The sequence below is a fragment of the Podarcis melisellensis genome, assembly GCF_964234715.1.
Source record: "Podarcis melisellensis genome assembly, chromosome: 2".
NCBI lineage: Eukaryota > Metazoa > Chordata > Lepidosauria > Squamata > Lacertidae > Podarcis > Podarcis melisellensis.
The window spans coordinates 110,211,645-110,237,987 of record NC_138529.1 but is presented as its reverse complement, the minus strand read 5'-3'; the positions used below and the strand labels follow the sequence as shown (position 1 = coordinate 110,237,987).

Genomic DNA, 26,343 nt, shown 5'->3' with positions numbered 1-26,343 from the left:
CCCCAATAGAACTTGCATTGTAGGCAGCATGACATGGGGAGAGATGGTCTGTCGGTTAAGCAGGTCGAAAGCCACCTAAGGCTTTGTATATCAAACCCCAAACACAAAATTGGGCTTGACAGCCACTGCAGGTCTTGGAGGGCAGATGTTCCCTTTTCTTGGGGAGAAAAATCCTGTTGCCAACACCCATTTCCAAATGAACTGAAAGCACATTAACTCCGAGCTAGCAAAATTCATATATTTCTACTTGTTATCATTGCTCTTATATGAAAAGATGCACAAACTTTTTTTCAGATTAATTTTTTATTGATTTTCAGTAAACATACATACATTCATAAATTACACAAATATAGGTTACATATTTAATTTAGGCTCTATCATGCCTCTGAGTTCCCTTCATTTCTTTGGTAAGTATCAAATAGAATTCTAATGTCACGTACTTTATATATCATATTATGAACTACACGCTGTAAGAGTTATTCCAGCCCTACCAGTGTCTTCAAAGATTTACAATTGTTTCTTATATACATTCAAATATTTACTCCAATTTTCTTGAAACTTCTGCTCGTCCTGATCTCTTAATTTTCCTGATAGTCTGGCCAATTCTGCGTAGTCCATCATTTTAACCTGCCAGTCCATTATATTCTGTATTATGTCTGTTTTCCAATTCTGAGCTAACATATTTCTGGCTGCTGTCTTGGCATATAGAAAGAGGTTTTTATCTTTTTTTTCAATTTCCTTTCCAATCAATCCCAGTAGAAAAGCTTCAGTTCTTTTTGGGAAAGTATATTTAAAGATTTTTCGTTATAGTTCGTTATAGATTAATTCCCAAAAGCCCTTCACTTTACTACAGGTCCACCACATATGGACAAACTTTAACATTCTTTCACTGACTGCAGAATGAAAAATCTGATGACCTCTGTTTTACTGCAGTCCGGAACCTTTGAGGTATTGGCACATCCTGCCCTTCTTGTTTGCCCTTCAAGAGATCAGTCGGAATCCCAGGCTCCTGCCCAACATCACTCTGGGCTACAACCTCTATGAGAGTTTTTTCAAAGGAAGAATGGCTTATGAAGCTGTGCTAGACCTGCTGTCTGGTGGGCAGAAGAATGTTCCAAACTACATCTGTGAAAGACAGAATACACAGCTGGCCGTTCTAGAAGGAGGCGACTCTGCTCTTTCCAGCCTGATTTCAACCATTCTGAACATTTATAAAATCCCACAGGTATGAATTGGGGAAAGGTGGGTGGATTGGGGGCGTAGCCTACTTCCATATTGCAGTGTCTCTCCACCAGTTGCGTCAGGCTATATGCAAAGATATATCTTTTCCCCAAGGCTTTCCTAGATCAGTGCTTATTTTCTAGGGGAAAAGGTGCCAGAACTCAATATAAGTATCGCACTTCTAACATATCCTCTGATGTTCCCTCGTCTTCTCTAGATGCGAACTGGAAGGAGGCGATCTTACAAATGAAACTGAGAGTGCACCACACACTGGAATATTGGTCAGAAAGTCTTAGTATTGTAATGCAACAGGTGAAAGGAACATTAGAAAACAGGACAGAGCACTAACATTACAATAAGGAAAACGAAGAGAATATTCCCCACGTCTGAATGCACCCTTTGACTACCAGGTCTAGGCTACTGGTTGTCCTTTAACAGTGTTGGCAGAGCAGAAGGGAGGTGGGACTAAGCTGCCATTCTGGAGACTTGGAACTGAGCAGTTGTTTCCCAACTCCTGAGGAGACCACCCATGTAAGACACCCCTGGCCTTTAGTGACACATTAGAGAGTAATGGCAGCAGAAAGGACTAGTGCGTATTCCCACGGCTATTGGTTTACCCGACAGGATTGATGCTATAACCTCCCTAAAATTACACAAGCAGCCAGGATGAATGGTCAATTAATAGGTCATCTGAAAGTCTTTTTGTAGGTAGAAGGAACAGAGGACATAGGGAAGCTTCATGGTTTCAGGTTTTTAATTTGGGGGTGGGATACCAATGCTGCATTAAACTACATGACGTGTTTGTGTATATGTAAGTTTGCTTTATACAAGCTGTATATATGTAAAGAGGGGAGCGGAGAATAAAACTTGGCTCTCAACTGCCCCGACACCTAATCAATCATCATGGTGAATATGTTCCTAGTTATTCATTTAAGTTAATACAAAGTTGCACTTGGCCCTGAAAACAATTGGAAAAACCAAACTCTTTCTTTCTTTTCCTAGATCAGCTACGGTTTTGTTAGTCATGAATTTACTGATAAAACTCGGTTCCCTTTCCTCTACCGGATGGTCCCAAAACAAGAACCTCCTTACCTGGCTATGGTCAAATTGCTCCTGCATTTCAAATGGACGTGGATCGGTCTCATTGCACCGGACAATGACAGTGGAGAAAGGTTCATGAGGACCTTCACAGCTGCGGTCACAAAGAATGATATTTGTGTGGCCTTCTCAGAAAGTATCAAAGAAACTGAGGCTTATAATTCAAAGCACCTGTATTCATTTCTCATGCAGAGACAAGTCAATGTCGTTGTCTACCATGCAGATTTTCGATCTACTATAGCTCTCCTTGTGCTTATGACAACCGTGGAAAAGACCCTTAAAATAACAGTGGGGAAAGTTTGGGTCACAACAGCTTTGCAGGATCTCAGTATGAGTTTGGCATCTAACAAAGATCCTCAATGTGTCCCTGCTTCTTTGTCCTTCTTAATCCAGACAAGGAGAAGAACAAAGTACAAAACATTTGATCCACATGCTCTTGAAACCCGCCAGTTTATAAAGACAGCATTTAAGTGTTCTTTTTCAAAGAATTCTGCCAGAGTCCAGAAAAGATGTAGAGAGAATGCAAAACTGGGGACCTTGTCACGAGAATTTACTGAGAGAACACTGTCTCAAGACAGCTACAGTATTTACAACACTATCCAGACCATGGCAAGTGTCCTGAGTGCTGTATACTCTTCCAAACCAAGCCAGAGGGCCATGGAGGGAAGCGGCAAGATGGACCTTCAAAGACTACAACCATGGCAGGTATGATCGTTTCTCTGGCACATTCTCACCCCTCAACTGTGAGTCAGAAATTAAATTCTAATTTGAGGACATATTCATGGTGTGGTTGGTGGGGATGTTTTGAACCCATAATTGAGGCAAACCCATTTTGGTAAGTTCCCAGTGTCTCACCCTTGTAAGTGAACATTTAATTGGACATAACCAATTTGAAAATTGAAGACAGGAGTGCCTGGCATGCTCTGGTCCATCGGGTCATGAAGAGTCGGACACGACTAAACAACAACAATTTAAAATTGGGAGAAGAACACTGTCCAGGCTCCTGGTATCATCTCCTTTTAACCTAACAGGAGATGCTTTATTACTTACCGTGACATCTTGTATTTTGGGCAAGAGTCCAGGGGGCCAGAGAGCAGGAGGTGGAGGTAGTGGAGGGGCACCCAAATACCATGGGGTGCCTTACTACATTTGGAAGTGAAATGATTCTCATATTCCCTTGGCACACCTGTGTGCGACACCTAAGACCTTGAAATCCGGAGCCCAAATAAGAGTCCCATCTGAGTCTCTGGGACTACACCTTGGGAGACTAGAGTTCTTAGTGGGCAAGGCTCATGTACGCTACTTTGTTCCTCGTTTGCTAATTGTGTGTGTGTTTTCCTGTACCATTTTAGCTGCACTCTTTCCTAAGAAACCTCCAGCTTTACAACTTTTCCATGGATGGAGCTTACTGGGATGAGAATGGGGAGCTGGCAGCTGACTTTGACATTGTCAACTGGGTGGCGTTTCCCAATAAGTCCCTTGTTGGGTTGAAAGTTGGGAGTGTAGAGAGATCAGCATCTGAAGAGAAAATCAAGTTTGCCATTGACCAGAATGTCATTGTGTGGCCCAGGTGGTTCAATCAGGTGGGTGAAATAATTAATCACAACTTTTTCTCTTTGATGCCTCAGACCAAGCAATACTATGCTCTTGGCCAGTCAGCAGCAATCTTACACCTGCATAGCTTATTCTGCAGTTCTAACCTCATTGTTTGATTCAATCCTAGCTGCACTCTATGGCTCCTATCCACAAAATCCTAACATCTTCTGCTTGATGCTTTTTCTCATCTTGGCTAGAACGTGCCTCTTTCAAGGTGTACCGAAAACTGTCGTCCAGGATATGCCAAGACCATTAAGGAGGGAGAACCAATCTGCTGCTATGCTTGTGTTGAATGCGTGGAAGGAACAATCTCCATTCAGGAAGGTAAATGTCCCTGAAAGGATATTTAAGAGAGGGTGTTGCCTTTTCATAGTACAAAATCTCCTTCATATTCCAAAAACCTACAACCCAAAATACAGTAATCAGATAAGAATCACAGAATAATATAGTTGGTATGTAGTAGATTATGGAATGTCATGGCTATAATATTTATATTGGCAACACTGAAGTCACTCTTGTGTTTTTCAGATGCAAAGCATTGCAACAAATGTCCAGATGATCAGAATTCCAATCTACACAGAGATCAGTGTGTCCCCAAGATTATACATTTCTTGTCCTATGAAGAACCTCTGGGGATCACCCTGGCTTCTTTTGCCCTGCTTTTGTCCCTCACTGCTGGTTTTCTTTTGGGAATCTTCATTAAACACTTTGACACACCAATAGTCAAGGCCAACAACCGGGACCTCACCTACTTGCTCCTCGTCTCCCTCCTGCTCTCCTTCTTGTCCTCCTTCTTATTCATCGGTCGGCCCCAGAAGTGGACCTGCCTTCTCCGACAAACTGCCTTCAGCATCATCTTCTCCGTGGCCGTGTCTTCCCTGTTGGCAAAGACTATCACGGTGGTGGTGGCGTTTATGGCCACAAAGCCAGGGAGCCAGATGAGGAAATGGCTGGGCAAGAGCTTGGCCAACTCCCTGGTCTTGTCTTTTTCCAGTGTCCAAGGGGGCATCTGCATGGTCTGGCTGGGAATGTCTCCCCCCTTCCCAGACTCCGACATGCACTCCCAGCCTGGGCAGATCATTCTGCAATGTAACGAAGGCTCTGTTGCCATGTTTTCTTCTGCCCTTGGCTACATGGGCTTTCTGGCGGCCGTCTGCTTCACGGTGGCTTTCCTAGCCAGGAAGCTGCCTGGGGCCTTCAACGAAGCCCAGCTGATCACCTTCAGCATGCTGGTGTTTTGCAGTGTTTGGGTGTCCTTTGTGCCAGCCTACCTGAGCACCAAGGGGAAATATATGGTAGCCGTGCAGGTCTTCTCTATCTTGGCCTCCAGTTCGGCGTTACTGGGTTGCATCTTTATCCCCAAGTGCTACATTATTGTCCTGAGGCCAGATCTGAATAAAAAGGAGCATCTGATGGTTTAACATTAAAAAAATCTAGTCTTTTTTGGCATAGCACTGCAATAAAAAAAACCCAATGAATGTGAATTGAGTGTTCCTTTCCCAATATGCCAATCTAACATCTTTATTCCACATGAATCAGTAAGGAAACTGGTCTCTGAACATAATGAAGGTGGGATGGCCACAGGACCTTTTCTTTTAAAGATTTGCAATCCCTATTTTTGTTGCAATTTGAATCTAAGTAGAATCATGTTAACATTACTGGGTTTTACATCTTATTCCTTGAAGGAGAAATACCTGAAAATGATTTATAGATGGTATTTAACTCTGAGAAGACTTGCTAAAATGTATAAGTCCTAATCAGATAAGTGTTGGAGATGTAATCAGGTTAAGAGTACGTTTTATTATGTTATAGACCTGTAAATGTGTAAAAGAGTACTGGGAAATGATATATAATGAATAAGAAAAAAATGTATAAAAGTACCTTTCCAAAAAAACCTTTTTGTTGGGTATAATTCAGAGGGAAATTCCCAGGTATCAAAAAAGGTTTTCTGTATGCCACTACTGCGGTCCGTGTTTTGTGAGCCCCAAAATGGAAAATGAGCAAAGTCCCAACCAAAGAAGGATGGCAACTTAAAATGATGGAATACGTGCAGCTTACAGATTTAACATATAAAATAAGAGAGCAAAAAAGAAGAACGTACGTATGCAGGGATTTATGATATGCAAAATGAACCACAGAAAAAGAAGGGAAGTCACTGATTTGAGGTTGTCTAAATGAATATCTTGAAATGTATATTAGAGAAATTTAATAAAAATTACATTAAAAAAAAACCAATATTGGGTTTTATTCAACTAATGCCCATATGGTGTTGAAGGATCTGATCTTAGGGTGGAAATGAAAGCAGTACTAAGGAGATCACTGCACCAGCTGAAGCGTTTCTCATTTCCTGATGGAATGACCTATCCTGTCCTCCTCCTCCTCCTCCTCCTCCTGTGTGCTGTTCTGGGGGCTTTCCTGAACCTCTGGTGTGGATTTTCAGGGCACAGAGAGAAGAAAGGAAAACCCTGTTGTGCTTGAAGAACTCCTTGCAGCTACTTCCCTTAGCACAACTATTTAGTGGAATGCAGCCCTGTGGGGAGACTCAGAGCTTATAGGGTTAAGCAGCTCAGAGTGAGCATCCTACCCACTGGGGGGATGGTCTCCATCCAGGGATCTGTTCTTTGTTCTGTGTGTGTTCAGTCTGGTTTCGGTTTTCACCGATGAAGGGAAGCCACGCCGTTTCTCCTGCAGATGTAGATTTACTGCTGCTGTAAAATAAAGCTTCTTAGATTAGAGAACTCTTATCACAGACTCTTTTCTGCATGCTTGAGCACAGAGCACACACTGTGTTTACTCTGCTACAGTCCAGCAAGCTGAGTGGCAGCAGAAGTGCACTGGACTCCCTCATTTCCCCACAGGTTATGGGTGCTCCAGGTTATGGAGTTTTTCAGCCATGCCTGTGCTGTGTCTGTGTGCGAAGAGCGTCAGAGAAGCCCAGCTTTGAGATCCTGACATGCTGTGTGCTGAGAGCATAGGCAGAGGAACTCGCTGGTGAAGGAGGACCTCACTGGAGATCGCCTTTTCAAGGACCGGATGGCAGGAGCATGAGTAGGCTAAGCCCCAGGGAAGATTGCAGAGGCTCAGGAAACCTTCAATGTCCCATTTGAGAGGCTCAATGGGCACAACTGGGAGGATTGGTCCCGAAGAATCAGGGCCTGGCTTACAGGCAAGGGGCTTTGGGCACAGAATGCCCCAGTCCCTGCACTGGCTGGTGCAGCTGCAAGAGTAACAGCCGCTGCTGCGTTGAGGAGAGACCAGAGAACGATGGGTCTTCTGGTGCTCAGTTTGGACTCTTCCCAGTTGCCTCACGTTGATGGGCTAGGGACCAGCCAAGCGATCTGGCAGGCTCTAAAGAGACTGCACCTACACATTACAGCAGGGACCAAGATTCATGTGACAAGGAGTCTTTTTGAGATGCGTCTATATCCTGGCGGACCTGTTAAAGACCACATTATGCGTATTCCCAGAAGAATTAAAAGTTTACATTCTTCTGAGTTCTTTGGACAAAAGCTATGAGAATTTGTGTTTGACCCTTGAATCCATGCCAACATAGCAGCTGACGCTGGAATTTATCACGGGGAGGCTGTGTGATGAGGAGCAACACTGGCAGACAGATGGCGGTCAAGCAGGCTCAGGCTATCCTGCATCCAGGAGTGGGGGTGCAGGGAGAAGTGAAGTAACAGTGAAAGCTTTTTCATCTCACCATTGTTTCCATTGTGGCTTGGATTCCCATCTGGTCAGACATGTCCAGTGGAGCCACAGGAAGCCTCCTAGACTGTTTCCCAGGGCAACCAGATTAGAGGCGCTTCCAAGTGTGGGAAGGCTCAGAGAGGCCCCAAGAGAACCGACAGAGACACGTCATCACACCACCACCTGGCTGCTTCTATGGCAATGGTGAAATGCTGCGATCAGGACCAAGTGCTGAGCTGGGTGATCAACAGTGGAGCAAGTCACCATCTGATGCCCTCTGCGGGTCTTTTGAGGAACTGCCGGGCTGTGACGACAGGAAAAACTGTGACTCTTGCAGATGGTTCCAAGTGTAAATTAACTGTGTCTGGCTCTGTTTATGCTTCTTTTTTACAGGCGGAGATTGAGGCCTACGTCGTGCCAGAGATGCAATGCGGTTTGCTGTCTGTTCCTTCTCTTGTCCGTGATGGTTTCAAAGTGTGTTTTGAAAATAATGTGTGTTCCATTTCCAGAGGTGGGCACCAACTGGTCAGTGTTGAATGCAAGAACAGGCTGTTTGTTCTGGAAACGCCTATTACAGGTAAAGGTCTCACTGAGCCAGCAGAAGCACAGTGTGCTAACGTTCCTGTTCATGATGGGTGCCATATTCTGTGGCACAGGAGAATGTCACACGTCAACTGGGGATATGTGAAGAAGATCCCAGGTTGCACTGAGGGGTGCAAGATGAAAGCATGTGCCAAGTACCTGGATTGCAGGGCCTGCAAGGAAATGTGCACTTTTGGTCTGACAGGGTAATCACAAAACCTTTCGAGCTAGTTCATGCCAACCTTTGCAGCCCTGTGCAAGTTGCCAGTCTAGGTGGGGCCAAATTTGCGTTATCTCTGGTAGATGATTTTCCCCGATATGGGTGGGTGTTTACTCTAAAGCACAAGAGAGAGAGGCTGCTGCTTTGGTGAAATACTGGATCACTGCAGCTGAACTACAGTTCTCGCTGCGGGTCCAAAGCTTTCAGTCAGATCGTGATGGGGGGGGTTCACTGGGTCTGTGCTGCAGAGCCTCTTCCACCAGAAAGGGATACGCCACAGGTTGACAGTCGCACATTCTCCTCAGGAGAATGGGGTGGCAGAACATCGGAACCGAATGCTGCAGGAGACAATGGAAGCCATGCTTTTTGATGCAGGGATGCCCCAGCGCTTTTTTGGGTGGAAGGCCACGTCTTTCACTTTGAACCGCTCATACAGTTCTGTAGTATGGGACATGCCCTATTTTCTGCTGCATGGTAAGAAGCCCAAGGTGCATTTCTTCTGTGTGTTTGGGTGCGAGGCTTGGGTCCTTGTACCAAAGGCCAAATGCAGAAAGGGCGGCCCTAGATCCCAAAGAATGGTCTTTTGTGGGTATGAGCCAGGGACCAAAGGATGGAGATTTGCCTATCCAGAAGGCAATCAGTCTAGGATTCTAGTCAGCAGGAATGCTGAGTTCTGTGATCAAAGTGGATGGACGTGCATCCATGGGAATCCTGACGTGCTCTCAGAGAGTCTGCTTGACTCTGCTGAGGAGGGAGAGGCGGAAACTGATCCTGCTGAGGATCAGATCTCTGACCAAGAGCAGGAACATGAAAGGGCATCTCCTAGAGCTGTTACGCTAGAGCAAAAGTGTGCACCTTCATCGCCCACAGGTCCAGTTGAGAAGTCCAGAAGATGCAGTAAGTCAGAGAGGGAATCCTCTGAGGGCAAGGACACTCTAGCTGGCCCTAATGGATCAGAGGGGGTACCTGAAGTAGTGCCCAGGCGTTCAGCTCGCACTACGAAGGGAAAAAACACCTGAAAGGTTTGAGGTCACTAGCATGTGGGCTGGTATGGCTCGATGTGAACCAGAGAGCTTTGAGGAAGCTCAGAAATTGCCTGAAGCAGAAGCCAGGAAATGGCATGAGGCAATGAAGAAAGAGTGGAGCTCAATGAAGTCTCTAGGTGTGTTCTCCATCATAACGCTGCCAGCAGGCAAGCAGGCCGTGAGCAGCCGTTGGGTTTACTGTCTTAAACCCACAACGACTGGAGAACCACAGTACAAGGCTAGACTAGTAGCCAGAGGTTTCACGCAGTGGAAGGGGCTGCCTTACACTGAAGTGTATGCTCCTACTTCCAGAAGTGAAACTCTGCACATGCCATTAGCCATTGCTGCACAGAGAAGTCATCAGGTGCATCACTTTGATGTGGATGTAGCCTATTTGAACTCAGACCTGAAGGAGGATCTGTACATGCTTCCTCCTCCAGGGTTTGAGGGCAATAGGCCAGATGCAGCGTGGAAGCTCCACAAGTCAATTTATGGTCTGAAACAATCGGCCAGGAACTGGAGCTTGTGTCTGAATGAAGCCTTGCAGAGCATGGGTTTCAAGAGGAGTCTTGCTGATAGCTGCCTGTACCTGAAAGGGTCAGGAGAGTCACAAGAGCTAGTTTCAGTGTTTGTAGATGATATAATCTACATGGCTAGGAATGAGAAACAGGTGCAAGGTTTTGCCAAAGAGCTGGAAAGCATTTCCCGCTCAAAAACCTAGGTCCGGTGAAAATTTATCTTGGCGTCCAGGTTGATAGAACCCAGGACGTCAGCTTCTTGCTCAGTCAGAAAGGCAAGATTGAGCAGTTGCTTGAGAGGTTCAGAATGTCTGAATGTGCAGCGGTCAGAACACCCATGGAGACAAGCTACATGAAAGACAGTCAGCTTGGGGAACTTGCTGAGTTCAAAAACGCTGAGATTTTTCAGTCAGCTCTGGGTAGTTTGCTGTATCTTTCCCAGTGGAGCAGACCTGACATAGCATTTGCTACCAATCTGCTCAGCAGGGAGGCTACAAAGCCAAGTGTGAATGCCTGGAATGGTATCAAGAGAGTGCTGCGGTACCTGCAGTATCTGCAGGATACCAAGGATTTCTGTCTCAAACTGTCAGCTGAGAGTGAAGCACAGCTCACATGCTGCACTGACAGCGATTGGGCAAATCTGGAAGACAGGAAGTCCTTGTCTGGGATGGTAATAAAGTCTGGGGAATCTCTAGTTGGGTGGAAGTCCCAAAAGCAAAGTCTCGTTGCACTTTCCTATACTGAAGCTGAGTTCAGTGCGTTGTCAGAGATTTGTAGGGAACTAGAATTTTACCGGTGCTTGGTCCAAGAAATCTGTGGGGATTGTTGTTTGCCCATCACTGTTTGGGAAGACAATCAACCCTGTCTGAAGTTGGCAGAGTCTGGACAGTTCAAGTCCAGAACCAAACATCTAGACATCCATTTCCAAAATGTGTGTCAGAGTGTCCAGACAGGCTTGGTGAAGCTGAAGTTCTGTCCAAGCCAGGAAAATCTGGCAGATGGGTTTACTAAACCTTTAAGCTTCCAGAGACACAGTGAGTTCTGCGCAGGGTTGCTTTTGGTGTAAGTGTTGTTTGAAGTGTTAAACATTAAAATCCCCCTGCCACTGACGAGAAGGCCCTCTGCCTGGTTCTCTGTAACCTCACTTTTCACAGCGACGGAACTGCCAGAAGGCCCTCAGAGCTAGATCTCCATGTCCAGTCTGGACGATAGGGGTGGAGACCCTCCTTCAGCAACACAAGGCCGAAACAACAGAACTGTGACCAAAGGGTTATGGCCTCCAAGTTGGCCTGGGCCTAAGACCCTGTTCTTATTCATTTGCTTGCACACATTACACTCCTCTTAATGCATCATCAACAGGCCCCTCCCCCATTTTTGTGCAGAAAAGTAGAACATATGAAAACCCTCCAAGTGTCCCTATTCCCGTACTTACAGTCCTGGATTTACAAAACCCATACTGGTTTCTCATTTGATCCCGGAATGTCCCTCTTTTCCTTAGGACGTCCCTAATTTCGTCAGAGGAATGTGGGAGGGTGTGGAGTTATGGAACCCTGAGCCAAGAAAATAACTATTCAGCCTTTAGAATACATCTGAAGGGAGCCCTGTATAGGGAAGTTTATTATTATTATTATTATTATTATTTAATGTCTTACTATGTTTTGGGGGCAATGTAGTCAGAGGGGCAGGGTATAAACAACCACCACCACCACAACAACAACAACAGAATAGAAAGTTCCTATTCTCACCAGAGAAATGTTGGAGGGTATGCATGTGCCCTAGTTTTTAAAATGTACTTTACCAATTGCTAGATAATAGATCAAGTTGATTTTTCACTTCTCCCAACTAGCAATTTTCAAAAACTAAACCCCAACAGTTGACACTCACTTAGCACCAGCAATGCTGCAGCATTAGGACTGCCAGAAGTTAAGGCAGGCAACCAAAAGCACAGGTTAAAGCAAAGGACTACTGAGCCAGACTAATGGGCCACGAAATGGGTCTTCTCTACCAGTGGCGTAGCGTGGGGGGTGCAGGGGGGGCCGGCCGCACCGGGCACAACATCTGGGGGTTAGGGGGCGCAAATCCACGGGTTAGGGGGCACAAATCCATGGGTTAGGGGGCGCAAATCCACGGGTTAGGGGGCACAAATTACTTGCCTTGCCCCGGGTGCTGACAACCCACGCTACGCCACTGTTCTCTACTGTGTCTGGTTGAGGACGGGGATCTTACGCAGCCCTACCTGGAGATGCAGGCATGGGGAAGCACTTACACGCAAACCCCCATTTACGCCAGTCCAACATGTGCTAACTGTGCATACGCGCATCGCCCTGAAACCGGAGCTGACTCCAAAACTTAACAAAAACGCCACCCAAAAAGGCAGAATGGGTTGTTTGCAGGATATTTCAATGGTTCATTGCAGTAGGTTCTACTAGATGACCCTTGGGGTCCCTTCCAACTGTACAATTCTATTATTCTTTGAAATATACATGATTTCACTTAAATGTGTGGTGCCTTGAAATGTAACTGCTGTGTAAACTGGGAGTTGCCTGTTCTTGAAAGAGCTACAGCCCCTCCATTGCAATGCCAATCGTTCTTTTCTTTCTTATAGAATATTTCCTACAAGCTTGATATGCTCATAATGTCTGGAAATATAGAGTGCATATTGTGTAAATCATTGGGACGCGGGTGGCGCTGTGGGTAAAACCTCAGTGCCTAGGACTTGCCGATCGTATGGTCGGCGGTTCGAATCCCCGCGGCGGGGTGAGCTCCCGCCTTTCGGTCCCAGCTCCTGCCCACCTAGCAGTTTGAAAGCACCCCTAAGTGCAAGTAGATAAATAGGTACCGCTTTATAGCGGGACGGTAAACGGCATTTCCGTGTGCTGCGCTGGTGCTGGCTCGCCAGAGCAGCTTCGTCACGCTGGCCACGTGACCCGGAAGTGTCTGCAGACAGCGCTGGCTCCCGGCCTCTTAAGTGAGATGAGCGCAAACCCTAGAGTCGGACACGACTGGCTCGTACGGGCAGGGGTACCTTTACCTTTATCTATTGTGTGAATCAGTCCTCTGGAAAAAAAATGTTTTTGATTTTCTGTTGGAGTTTGGAAGGTATTCATTCCCTTCCAACCTTAGAGATTTGAGCCATGAGACTAGACGGTGCGCGAACCCACACTGAGTGGGCTCTCAAACGTAATTTCTCCAGATACGCACCTGCACATGGAGCCGTAGGGAGAATCGAGGACGCTGCAGTGTATTCTGTCCCTGATCATTATCAAAGCCATTGTAATTATTATTATTTTTTAAAAAACACACCTCTGGGGATTGTTCCAAAGATTGGTTTTGAAACTGATAATAAAAGTGCCAGAAGCAAGAACAACATGTAATAGCTTTCTATACCCACTGTGAAAAGGTTGGTGCATAAATATCACCTGGGCCACAGAGAGCCTAGTCTCAAATTCAGGGCAGGCAGGGACTATGTGCAGATGAGGTTTAATATAAGCCCTTGATTCTGAAGCCACAGCTGGACTCCCATGTGTACTGAGAAATCACTGGATCAGATCTGAAGCTGAGAGCCATCCGGGCAGAGGAGCACACAGGAAAATGATGCTCCTCCTCTTCCTTATTCCCTCAGTATTGCTGCTGCCGCCCCATTCCTGCTATGGGAGGCTGAAGAGGAAATGCCAATTCAGCGTGATAAGTGATCGAAAGGATGAACTTAATTATTATAAGCCAGGAGACATCCGCATAAGTGGTATCTTGTCTACAGCCATTGTTTGGCCATACCTGCAAGATTTCTCTAAGCCTCCTGCTATTTCAATAGTGTAGGTTAACATTTTCTACTGCTACTCTCCACTGTGATTCCATGCTCTCCCATTTTCCGGGTGTCTTTTCCTGATAAATTAGACCTCAAATTTGTTCTCGGTTGACTACAGGGGAATCCTATTCCCTGGGCAGTGCACAGCCAAACCTTTCTCATGCAGCTGCCTAGCCAGGAAACAGCAGCCACTGCTTCCCCGGGGCCTTATAATGTACCTCAGGGCCAGGCTACTCAATGTGGCTGAATGGGCTCTAAGGTGCTTCTGCTGTTTGGAAAAGGCAGCTTTCTAAAAGAAGCAGAGTAGGGTTGTAGCCTTTTTAATCCATGGGTAGGAATAATTGTTGCACCCGAGCGGAGACAAAAGGAGCCAAACAACACCAAGGGGTTAATCCAGAGAAAGAGCGTTTTATTCTGCCATGGGGGGGGGGGGGCAGAGGCACCTGTGTGATTCAGTTCACAAAAGACAGGCCGCACCGAAAACATTTTACAAGCAGGTTTTATCCTTTCTTCAAACCCCTTTTTTCCTCTCCCCCCTCACAGATTCTTACATAGAAATGTTGCTTTTCGTTCTCTGGCTCTGTTCCCGGAAGTATGTTGCAAATCAATGTACCAGGACAAGGTTATCTTGGATCTGGGAAGCGAAAAGCTTTACTGTTCTCAGCTATGGGTTTGTTACAGCGTTTTTGTTACAGAGAGGACTGCTTAGCTCACGCTTTTTGTCTTAGAGGGAAATGCAGTTTTTAAAATGCGTACGCCGAGGCCTGGCTGGGGGGGGGGGGATTCACAAACAGTTTTTTTAGGGCTTTCTGGGGTAACCCTAACTGTACCCCTTCAGGGTGAATTTGCCATACCATAATTAATTAATTGTTTGTTTGTTTTTGATTATGTACTTTGTGGTCTGATTTTATCCTGTGTAGCATCCTAAGACCTGCAGGTATAGGGCAGTGTATAAATTCAATAAAAAAATAATAATTAATATTATTATGAATGATAATTTTATTGCAAATATATCTTTTTTTTAAATAACCTCCAGCAATTTGGAATAGTGGAATGGTGTGTTTGTGAAGGCACTCGTGCAGTGCAACGTACTAAGTAAACAGGGGTTCTGCAAATGTTTTCAACGGTAAAATGTTGGGAGGGCATGGAATTTCAGCTGCCACAGTCCACAGATGAAATAACCTTTCAAAAATAACTTCCCAGATCTGAAGCTGGCTCAGAAATGTAATTGGCATTATAACACCCCCTCTGATACTGAATGATAGACAGGTTTGTTTTTTAAATGACTGGCTGGAATGCTTGCTAGTGACAGCCTTCTCCAACTACTTTTATTCATTAAAGATATCCTCAAAGGAGTTTAGGGTCCCAGTTATCCCCATTCTCTCTTTTTAATCCTCACTGCAACTCTATGAGCTAAATGAAAATGAGAGACATTGACTGAGCAGGATTCTCATGGCTGATTGAGATTTGAATCTGTGTCTCCCTAGTCATAATTCAGCCCTAAGAACAGCAGCAAAGGGACTCTGGGGCTGCATAATTATGGTATTCCTCTTCCAATATCATGAATCCCCTACCATAGAAAAGGACCGCACATTCAGTAAGTTAAAAAATAGATTACTTACAACCCCTTCAAAGGTCATGAAAGGTGCACAGTCAGTATAACTTGGTTTAGGTTTCTAAAGGGTGAAAGTTCCTAGGGTGTTGGCATAGAAACTCAAGAGTGGCTTGTGAGAGCCATGCGGTCTGAGCTGGAGCAATGAGCTCAAGTGTCTTCAAACGTTAAGCTTCTCGGGTAGACTGCATGGGGACCCATCTCCTCCCAAGGTAGGGGGAAACGACCTCACTAAACCTGGCAGGACAGCTTGGTGTATGGCTTGAAGTTCTTCATGCATTAATTAGACTTAGGCCTGTAGATTATCTGACTGGTTATCCCGCAAAACACAGGCCCTCGGTGCATACCTAAAGCTGAACAATGCTGGGACCTGATGACTCTCTACAGAGACTGTGTTTCCCAACCAGAGAGCTGTTACTGAGATCACAGTCCTTTGGTTCATAGGCCCATGGACTTCCTTTGAGGATGAAATATGTAGGAAGGTTGTCCTAACAGATCTTGCATAGCAGGAAGGCTGATATGGGGAGAGGTGCTCTTTCAGATAAGTAGCTCCCAAGCCATTTAAGGTGTTCTACAGCGTACCCCAAACCCTGAACTGGGCCTGGCAGTTAATGGGCAGCCAGTGCAGGTTTGCAAGAAGATGTTCCCATTTCTGGGGGAAATCCAAGAGGTGTGTGTGGGGGGAACCCCAACTGTTGCTAACAACCCATTTGCAATAGAAAAAATATCCATTTGCTAATAAACACCCCACCCCCCAAATAAAAATCTGGAGGCACCCAAACACAGAGCTAGTGTTAGTATGGTTCTCACAGCAAAATCCAAATATTTCTACTGGTTATCAATTCCCTTCTATGAAAATATGCAGAATACTGAACACTCTTTCACTGACTGGAGGATTAAAATCTCATAACATCTGTTTTTCTGCAGTCACGATTTACAGAGATATTGGCACATCCTGCCCTTCTTGTTTGCCCTTCAAGAGATCAGTCGGAATCCCAGGCTCCTGCCCAACATCACCCTGGGCTACAACCTCTATGACAGCAATTTCAATGGAAGAATGACTTATGAAGCTGTGCTAGACCTGCTGTCTGGTGGGCAGAAGAATGTTCCAAACTACATCTGTGAAAGACAGAATAAGCTGCTGGCCGTTCTGGAAGGAGGCAACTCTGCTATTTCCAGCCTCATTTCAACCATTCTGAACATTTATAAAATCCCACAGGTATGAATTGGGGGCATGTGGGTGGGTTGGGGACTGAGCCAATATCCACATTACAATGACTGTATATAAAGATGTATCTTTTCGTCTAGGGTTTCTTAGATCCTATGTTTGTTTTCTGTTATTGCTGAATTATGGGGCTAGATGTTTTAGTTTGTTTTGTTTTTATTTTTGCAGCTCTGTTGCATAATTCTGTTTTATTGTTTTTATGTTGTACTTCCATACACCACTTAGGAGTTAAGCTGTAAGTCTGAGTCCTTTCTAATTTCTGGATCCAGCAAGGATTCGGTTGTTAGAATTGCTAGGCTAGCTTCTTGGTCTTATTCTTTGGCGATCACTCATAACCAAGTAAAATTGTGACTGTGGAGGCCAATTCTGGATCCCCACATCCTTCCACAGTGGGGACCTAGGTTTCCAGGTGGGAGCTGATCACAGTGAGGATTTTCCAAATGTGTCTTCCTCTTAGCTCGTTTCTCCCTGTGGTCCTGGGTTCACGATTCTTCAAAGTCCACGACACCTTTGGTAGAGGCAATTCTCCAATGGGAACGTTGGCAGGCCAGTGTTCCCCAGTTTTCTGTGCTCATACTGCATTTTTAAAGATTTGCCTTTAGAGTGTCTTTAAACCTCTTTTGTTGTCCACCTTTTAAATACATAAAAATCTTGGCTCTCAAGTTCAGATACAACTAACCAATCATAATGACGAACATTTTCTTAGTTATTCACGGGTTCGGGTTTTTTATTAGGTTTTTAAAATATTTTTCAAATTTATACATTTCATTTGTTTTACAATCAATGTAACAAAAAAATTTCCTTCCAGTAGCACCTTAAAGACCAACTAAGTTAGTTCTTGGTATGAGCTTTCGTGTGCATGCACACTTCTTCAGATACACATGAGCTTTCATGTGCATGCACACTTCTTCAGATACCACATTACATGGTATCTGAAGAAGTGTGCATGCACACGAAAGCTCATACCAAGAACTAACTTAGTTGGTCTTTAAGGTGCTACTGGAAGGAATTTTTTTGTTTTGACTATGGCAGACCAACACGGCTACCTATCTGTAATCAATTTAACAGTTCAAAATTTGACTTCCTTCTCCCTCTTTTGCAGTTCCTTAAATTTATTTTTTAATAACTTCTGCATATCCAAGTTCATTTAACTTGCTCATTTATTTATCTACTGTAAATAGAAAACTGTTATTAGAAAACTGCAGGTTATTACATTAATCCTGCTAATGTTTTTATCTGTTTACAATTGATCTGTAAATATTCAATAAACCATTTCCATGCTTTTATAAAAAGTTTGTTATCTTGATTTCTCATTCTTCCAGTAAGTTTTGCCATTTCTGTACATTCCATGAATTTTTGTATCCATTCTTCCTTTGCTGGAACTTCTGCTTCTTTCCACTTTGGGGCAAGTAACATTCTTGCTGCTGTAGTAGCATACATAAATAAATTTCTATAAAATTTAGGATGTGAGGGTGATCTGGCTGCAACATTCGTCACCCAATTGTTGCACTTGGTCTTGGAAACAAAACAAAAACCCAAACTCTTCCTTTTTTTCCTAGGTCAGTTATGGTTTTGCTAGTCGTGCATCAACTGATAAATCTCAGTTCCCTTTCTCCTATCGGATGGTCCCAAAACAAGGACCTCCTCACCTGGCTGTGGTCAAATTGCTCCTGCATTTCAAATGGACGTGGATCGGTCTCATTGCACCAGACAATGGCGATGGAGAAAGGTTCATGAGGACCTTCACAGCTGCGGTCACAAAGAATGATATTTGTGTGGCCTTCTCAGAAAGTATCAAAGAAACTGAGGTTTATAATCCAAAGCACCTGTATTCATTTCTCAGACAGCATGAAGTCAATGTAGTTGTTTACCATGGAAGTGTTCAATCCACACTTATTGTAAACGTGTATATCACAGAAAGTGCGAAAATGGTTAAAAAAACGGTGGGGAAAGTCTGGGTCTCAACAGTTCTTCAGGATCTCATTTTGAGTATAATAGCTCACTATGATCCCTTGGGTGTCCCTGCGTCTTTGTCCTTCTTCATCCAGACAAAGAAGGCAAAATATGAAACATTTGAACCCTATGCTCCTGAAATCACCCAGTTTATAAAGACAGCATTTAAGTGTTCTCTTTCAAAGAATTCTGAGCGAGTCCAGAAAAGATGCACAGAGAATAAAGAACTGGGGACCTTGTCACAAGATTTTACTGAGAGAACGCTGTCTCAAGACAGCTACAGTATTTACAACACTATCCAGGCCATGGCAAGTGTTCTGAGTACTGTATACTCATCCAAACCAAGCCAGAGGGCCGTGGTGGGAAGTGGTAAGATGGATCTTCAAAGACAACGACCGTGGCAGGTAGGACCTTGTGTTTTTATCTTGTGACCCACCCTGAGATCTTTCAATGAAGAACAGTATATAAATCTGATTAATAATAATAACAATCCTTTCTCTTACGCACCATCAAACATTAGCTCATTAATTAAATACATATTTGAGGACATATTGATGGTCTTGACAGAGGTGATTTTTCAAACCCGTATCTGAGGCAAACCCATTTTGTCAAGTTTCTGATATATCTCTGAAATATACTTGGAGTTGAGTGTGGATCCTTGTAAAGGGGGAGGGGCGGTTATCTCCTCCTCTCTGGGCAGCTTTTGGGGCAAAATTCCAGAATCCAGCAGCCTGCCCCTATTTCCCAAAGTGGAAGTGGTGGAGACAGCAGCTTCCAATGAGTTCTCACCAGCAGCTGGTGCCACTGCCAGGGCTGCTTCTCTGCCAAGGGCTTCCATGTGGGCCTTGCCTCTTGGCCTTCCGCTACCCAAGGCAGGGTCCTCGCCCACCTTATGGGTGGGCTGACTGTAGCAGACAGATACCTCTGGGAAAGCAGCAAGCAGAAAAAACTTCTGTGGTGGTATAATGATACTGCTAGTTGTTCTTTCCAATCTTTTTCTGATACATACCGTATTTTTCGCCCTATAAGACACACTTTTTCCCCTCCAAAAATGAAGAGGAAATGTGTGTGCATCCTATGGGGTGAATGCAGGCTTTCCCTGAAGCCTGGAGAGCGAGAGGGGTTGGTGCGGATCGACCCCTCTCGCTCTCCAGGCTTCAGGAAGCTATCCACTAGCCGTGGGAGACCCAGCTCTCCCAAGGCTAGCGGAGACCTTGCCGGCACCCAGAAGCTTGGGGCGCGCTAAGCTCCGCACGCCCCAAGCTTTGGGATTAGCGCAGCGCTCCGCTAGCCTTGGGAGAGGCGGCTAGCAGAGACCTTGCCGGCACCCAGAAGCGCTGGTGTTGGCAAGCCTTGCGCACCCGGGGGATCTCCCCCCGGGAGCACAAGGCTTGCGGGCGGCAGCCAGCAGCGTGGAGCACGGGGCGCCCTTCGGAGGCCGCCCCGTGCTCCGCGCTGGTGTCGGCAAGCCTTGCGCACCCAGGGGATCTCCCCCGGGCGTGCATGGCTTGTGGGCGGCAGCCGGCAGCGCGGAGTACGGGGTGCCCTTCGGAGGACGCCCCGTGCTCCGCGCTGGTGTCGGCAAGCTCGGGGGACAGCGGGGAGGCACAGCACCGCCATCCCACTGTTCCCCGACCTGGTTTTTTTGGGGAAAATAAAGGGGAAAAAATTTCCTTTATTTCCCCCCCCCCCAAAAAAAGTAGGTGCGTCCTATGGGACGGAGCGTCCTATGGGATGAAAAATACGGTAAATAATAAAACGTAATTGTGTTTTGTATTACAGTAGTAATACTCAATATCTCAATGGGTTAATGCACCTAGCTGAGTCCTTGAGGGACTGCACCATTGCTCCAAGTGGGCAAGGCTCATGTATGCAGATTTGTTCCTCGTTTGCTAATTGTGGGTGTGTTTTCCTGTACCATTTTAGCTGCACTCTTTCCTAAGAAACCTCCACATTTACAACTTTTCCATGGACGGAGCTTATTGGGATGAGAATGGGGAGCTGGCAGCTGACTTTGACATTGTCAACTGGGTGGCGTTTCCCAATAAGTCCCTTGTTGGGTTGAAAGTTGGGAGTGTAGAGAGATCAGCATCTGAAGAGAAAATCAAGTTTGCCATTGACCAGAATGTCATTGTGTGGCCCAGATGGTTCAATCAGGTGGGTGAAATAATTAATCACATCTTATTCTCTTTGATACCTCAGACCAAGCAATACTATGAACTTGGACTGTCAGCAGCAAACTGACACCTACATATCTTATGCTGCAGTTCTAACCTCATTGTATGATTCAATCCTAGCTGCACTCTATGGCTCCTCCTATCCACAAAGCCCTAACATCTTCTGCTTGATGTTTTTTCTCATTTTGGCTAGAATGTGCCTCTTTCAAGGTGTACCGAAAGCTGTCGTCCAGGCTATGCCAAGGCCATTAAGGAGGGAGAACCAATTTGCTGCTATGCTTGTGTTGAATGCATGGAAGGAACAATCTCCATTCAGGAAGGTAAATGTCCCTGAAAGGATATTTAAGAAGTTGCCTTTTCATAGTAGAAAATCACCTTCAATTCTAAGCATTGGTACCTATGGATTTTGCTCCACTAAAGGAGCTCAATGGAATATGCTGGCCCTTAATACTTTTATTCTGACCCCAAATTATAGCCCAAAATTGCTTCAAGGCAAACCCACAACCCAAAATACAGTAATCACATAAGAATCACAGAATAATATAGTTGGTATGTAGTAGACTATGAAAATGGTGTACCAATGGTACTTAACTCCAGTAAAATTGGCTAAAATTTACAAATTATAATCGAACACCTGTTGGAGATGTAAAAAAGAAACAGGAACAATGTTTCACATGTGGTGGGAATGCCGACCTATTAAACAATTCTGGAATGAAATCTATGAAGAACTCAAAAAGATGTTTAAAATATCCTTTAGTAAAAAAACTGAGGCATTCCTTTTAGGTTTAATTACAAATGATATCCCTGAAAATCAAAGGAAAGCATTCCTTTATGCAACAACAGCTGCCAGGATGCTTATAGCTAAAAACTGGAAAGGCAGAAAAATTCCATCAGTGAAAGATTAGCAAATTAAATTTTGTGAATACATAAATCTGGCAAGACTCACAGCTTACATAAGGGGACAATCGGACCAGAAATTATTAAAAGAATGGGGTTGTAATGAATGATGCTTTACAGGGTTAAAGAATAAGAAAAATGGTGTAAAAAAGCACAAAGATGGAAGTAATCTAATTAGACACAACAATACAGTAAGAGTAAATTTTTTGAGGACTTAGAACAAAGGAAGGAAGTCAATTTGTGTTTATGTACGTAATGATATGGTTTTGTTCTGTAGATGTGTGCTTTTTTGTTTTTGTTTAGTTTAGTTTTGTTTCCTTTGCTTTTTTTTCTTTTCTTTTCCTTTTCTGGTTTTTTTCTATATGTTCCCGGGATTTTTGAATGTATAGTATTATTTTGGATTCAATGTTTGTAATTTTTGTTATGACTCTGCATTGAAAAAAAATATTAAAAAAAAATTATAGCACAAATTTGCTTCAAGGCAAACCCACAACCCAAAATACAGTAATCAGATAAGAATCACAGAATTGTTGGTATGTAGTAGACTATGGAATGTCATGGCTGTAATATTCATACTGGCAACACTGAGGTCACTCTTGTGTTTTTCAGATGCAAAACATTGCAACAAATGTCCAGATGATCAGAATTCCAATCTACACAGAGATCAGTGTGTCCCCAAGATTATACATTTCTTGTCCTATGAAGAACCTCTGGGGATCATCCTGGCTTCTTTTGCCCTGCTTTTGTCCCTCACTGCTGGTTTTCTTTTGGGAATCTTCATTAAACACTTTGACACACCAATAGTCAAGGCCAACAACCGGGACCTCACCTACTTGCTCCTCGTCTCCCTCCTGCTCTCCTTCTTGTCCTCCTTCTTATTCATCGGTCGGCCCCAGAAGTGGACCTGCCTTCTCCGACAAACTGCCTTCAGCATCATCTTCTCCGTGGCCGTGTCTTCCCTGTTGGCAAAGACTATCACGGTGGTGGTGGCGTTTATGGCCACAAAGCCAGGGAGCCAGATGAGGAAATGGCTGGGCAAGAGCTTGGCCAACTCCCTGGTCTTGTCTTTTTCCAGTGTCCAAGGGGGCATCTGCATGGTCTGGCTGGGAATGTCTCCCCCCTTCCCAGACTCCGACATGCACTCCCAGCCTGGGCAGATCATTCTGCAATGTAACGAAGGCTCTGTTGCCATGTTTTCTTCTGCCCTTGGCTACATGGGCTTTCTGGCGGCCGTCTGCTTCACGGTGGCTTTCCTAGCCAGGAAGCTGCCTGGGGCCTTCAACGAAGCCCAGCTGATCACCTTCAGCATGCTGGTGTTTTGCAGTGTTTGGGTGTCCTTTGTGCCAGCCTACCTGAGCACCAAGGGGAAATATATGGTAGCCGTGCAGGTCTTCTCTATCCTGGCCTCCAGTTCGGGGTTACTGGGTTGCATCTTTATCCCCAAGTGCTACATTATTGTCCTGAGGCCAGATCTGAATAAAAAGGAGCATCTGATGGTGTAATGATGGTTTCTAATATTAGTACATTTTTCATAGCACGGCATTAATAAAATCAATATACATTCCTGCAGCATTCATTCCCTGACTATTTCTTTCCTTCACGTGAATCAGAAAGGGAACTGGTCTCTAATGACAATGGGATGGTCGGAGCCCTTTTCTTTTAAATATAGACATTCCCACTTTATTCCTATCTGAATCCAAGTAGAATCATGTTAATATTATAGGGTTTTATTCAACTAATGCACCTATGTTTTCACCAGACCCATTTTGCAAGGTCTGATTTCAGGGTGGAAATAAACATGCCGCTAAGGAGATCGCTACAGCAACCCTGGTATTCCTCCTTGGATGTCACAGACTGGTTGGCTGTGGGGTAATAGTTGCAGGTCCCAGCTTGGGAAGGAGGCTCAGTGCCTAGGGATTAGGAGTGAGACGATGATGAATGGTCAGACTGTGGGGAGGTGTCAGAAGCTGTAGAGGTAAACAGGGCTTAGTGAGCAGGGAGGAGTCTGTAGCAGAGAGCAATCCAGAAAGAGGCAGAAGCTGGAGGAGGAGAGGAGGGAGGCAGAGATGAGTTCAGCTGGTGAAGAGCCATCAAACATTAAAAGCTTCCCTAAACAGGGCTGCCTTCAGATGTCTTCTAAAAGTCTGGTAGTTGTTGTTCTCTTTGACATCTGGTGGGAGGGCGTTCCACAGGGCAGGTGCCACTACCGAGAAGGCCCTCTGCCTGGTTCCCTGTAAACTTGGCTTCTCGCAGTGAGGGAACCACCAGAAGGCCCTCAGCGCTGGACCTCAGTGTCCGGGCAGAACGATGGGGGTGGAGATATACTGAACTGAGGCAGTTTAGGGCTTTAAAGGTCAGCACCAACACTTTGAATTGTCCTCGGAAACGTACTGGGAGCCAATGTAGGTCTTTCAAGACCCCGGTGTTATATGGTCTCGAGGGCCGCTTCCAGTCACCAGTCTGGCTGCCGTGTTCTGGATTAGTTGTAGTTTCTGGGTCACCTTCAAAGGTAGCCCCACGTAGAGTGCAATGCAGTAGTGTCTCCCCTTCCTGCTCCCTACTGGTTTCCCAGAACCAGGAGAGGCATGAAGAGAGCAGAGGAGAAGTTAGCTTCGTACAGACACAGTCTCAGATTGCTTGAGTTGGCTGGGGCAATTGTAGGGAGGTCTCCACAACTGCCTTACTGGGGCAAGACCTGCTGGAGAAGAGTTGCTGCGCTTTCTTCTTCTTCTTCCTTGGCGATCACTCGTAGCCAAGTAAGATTGTCTTCCTTAAACAAGGTTCTGAGTCTGTAAGTGACTGTGGCCATTTCTGGATCCACATGTCCTTCCACAGTAGGGACATTGGTTCCTGGGCGGGAGTTGATCATGGTGTGGATTTGCCAAGCGTGCCTTCCTCTTAGCACGTTTCTCCCTTGCATCCTGAGTTTGAGTGTCTTCAAAGCCCATGACCCCTTTGATAAAGGCTGTTCTCCAACTGGAGTGCTCACAGGCCAGTGTTTCCCAGTTGTCAGTGTTTATACTACATTTTTTTAGATTTGCCTTGAGACAGTCTTTAAACCTTTTTTGTTGACCACCAGCATCACGCTTTCCATTTTTAAGTTCGGAATAGAGTAATTGCTTTGGAAGATGGTAATCAGGCATCCGCACAACATGACCAGTTCAGTGAAGTTGATGTTGATGAATTACTGCTTCGACACTGGTGATCTTGGCTTCTTCCAGTACACTGATATTAGTTCGCCCAAGTGATGTGTAAAAATTTTCGGAGACACCGTTGATGGAATCTTTCGAGGAGTTAGAGATGGCGTTTATAAGTGGTCCATGATGATCCAGCAAGTGCGAGTTGCTGCGCACATTACACCTGACACTCCTGTGCAGATCAAGAGCTAACTGCGGCTGATAAAGAGTTAACTCCAGCATGCCCAGTGTTCTTTCCTGCTGGCTCACTCCTCTCATTGGCTGAGGGAATTAGCTGACCTCTCCTCACCCTGAGTGCTGCTCTGGGGTTTCTCCTGATCCTCCAGAGCTGATCTGGGAAAGGCCAGTTGTGGTAGCAGGACTCCTTGCAGTGGCTCCCCCTAGCACAACTATTTACTTGAATGCAGCCTTCAGAAATTAGAGTATATTTGTTTTATTTATTATTTATTTTAACATTTTCTACCCTCCTTATTTTCCCAAGGAGACTTACCGTATTTTTCGCACCATAGGGCGCACTGGACCATAGGGCACACGCAGTTTTTAGGGTGGGAAATCAAGAAGAAGAAGAAAAAAAATCCCCCAGCCCCAAAGAGCAGCGTACAGGCTGCGCACAACCTCTCCCTGCCGGAGGGGTTGCGCGCAGTTATGGAAGAAGCCAAGGCAGCGAGCGAGATGGATCCCGCTCACTGTTTTGGCTTCCCCTTTAGCCCTGTGCAGCCTCTCCTTGCCGGAAGACGCTGCACAGGGCTTTCCTGGCTTTACTGGGAGGTGGGGGGATTCCCTCACCTTTCCCAAAAGCCCGCAGAAGCCGCGCAACCCCTTTAAAGAGATCACGGCTTCTCCTGGCTTTTCTGGGAAATGGGGGAATTCCCCCACCTCCCGCAAAACTGGCAGAAGCCGCACGCACTTTAAAAGGGCTGCACGGCTTCTCCTGGCTTTCCTGGGAGGTGGGGGGATTCCCTCACCTCTCGCAAAAGCCCGCAGAAGCTGCGCAACCCCTTTAAAGAGATCGCAGCTTCTCCTGGCTTTTCTGGGAGGTGGGAGAAGGGACTGATGTGGCCAGTCAGTCCCTTCTCCCTCCTGTGGAAAAGCCCGCAAGAGCGCACGGAGCTTGTGTGCGACTCTTGGGGGCTTTTCCTGCCTGCCTCCCCCCTGCATTCGCTCCATAGGACGCACACACATTTTCCCTTGCTTTTTAGGAGGGAAAAAGTGTGTCCTCTGGTGCAAAAAATACGGTATTTACAAACCATGATGAATGCAGAATAAAACCGACACAATCCTTTAAAAGTGTTGAGGAATTTGCAGCAGGGCCCCAGATGATGACAGGACTGTGTGGGGAGGGGCAGGTGGTGTTGGGATTTTGCATTCCACCTTAAGTTGCAGACATGGGATTGTTACGTGTCACATGTCTGTTTACATTCCAGCACAGTTTGCTGGCGTAAGCGGAACTTCCGCTGTGTATAGCTTTGTCTTTTGACTCTCTCTCTGAGGAGACGGCAAGGAGAGACGACATGTTTCTTTGTCCTG

General features: G+C 45.4%; 3 protein-coding genes and 1 long non-coding RNA gene across 5 annotated transcripts in view; 3 read left to right on the top strand and 1 right to left on the bottom strand.

Moving 5' to 3' along the window:
• The window catches only part of LOC309365021 (macrophage mannose receptor 1-like), a 255,572-nt gene that overhangs the window by 168,333 nt on the left and 60,896 nt on the right, over nucleotides 1–26,343 (bottom strand). The gene's annotated exons all lie outside the window — the stretch shown is intronic.
• Nucleotides 2,926–5,336, top strand: LOC309363213 (vomeronasal type-2 receptor 26-like; the record flags this gene model as incomplete). The annotated part of the gene is made up of 4 exons (XM_081899319.1): nucleotides 2,926–3,024; nucleotides 3,672–3,902; nucleotides 4,113–4,239; nucleotides 4,444–5,336. The coding sequence occupies 4 exons, from the start codon at nucleotides 2,926–2,928 to the stop codon at nucleotides 5,334–5,336; spliced, it is 1,350 nt and encodes a 449-aa protein (XP_081755445.1).
• On the top strand, nucleotides 16,511–20,696 carry LOC309365477. The gene is made up of 3 exons (XR_014166184.1): nucleotides 16,511–16,586; nucleotides 18,152–18,949; nucleotides 20,472–20,696. It is a non-coding gene; the product is annotated as an uncharacterized lncRNA (long non-coding RNA).
• LOC309363212 (vomeronasal type-2 receptor 26-like) lies at nucleotides 21,007–23,121 on the top strand (the record flags this gene model as incomplete). Its single annotated transcript, XM_081899318.1, has 2 exons — nucleotides 21,007–21,042; nucleotides 22,229–23,121. Exons 1-2 carry the CDS (start codon nucleotides 21,015–21,017, stop codon nucleotides 23,119–23,121), a joined length of 921 nt encoding a protein of 306 aa, XP_081755444.1. The 5' UTR covers nucleotides 21,007–21,014.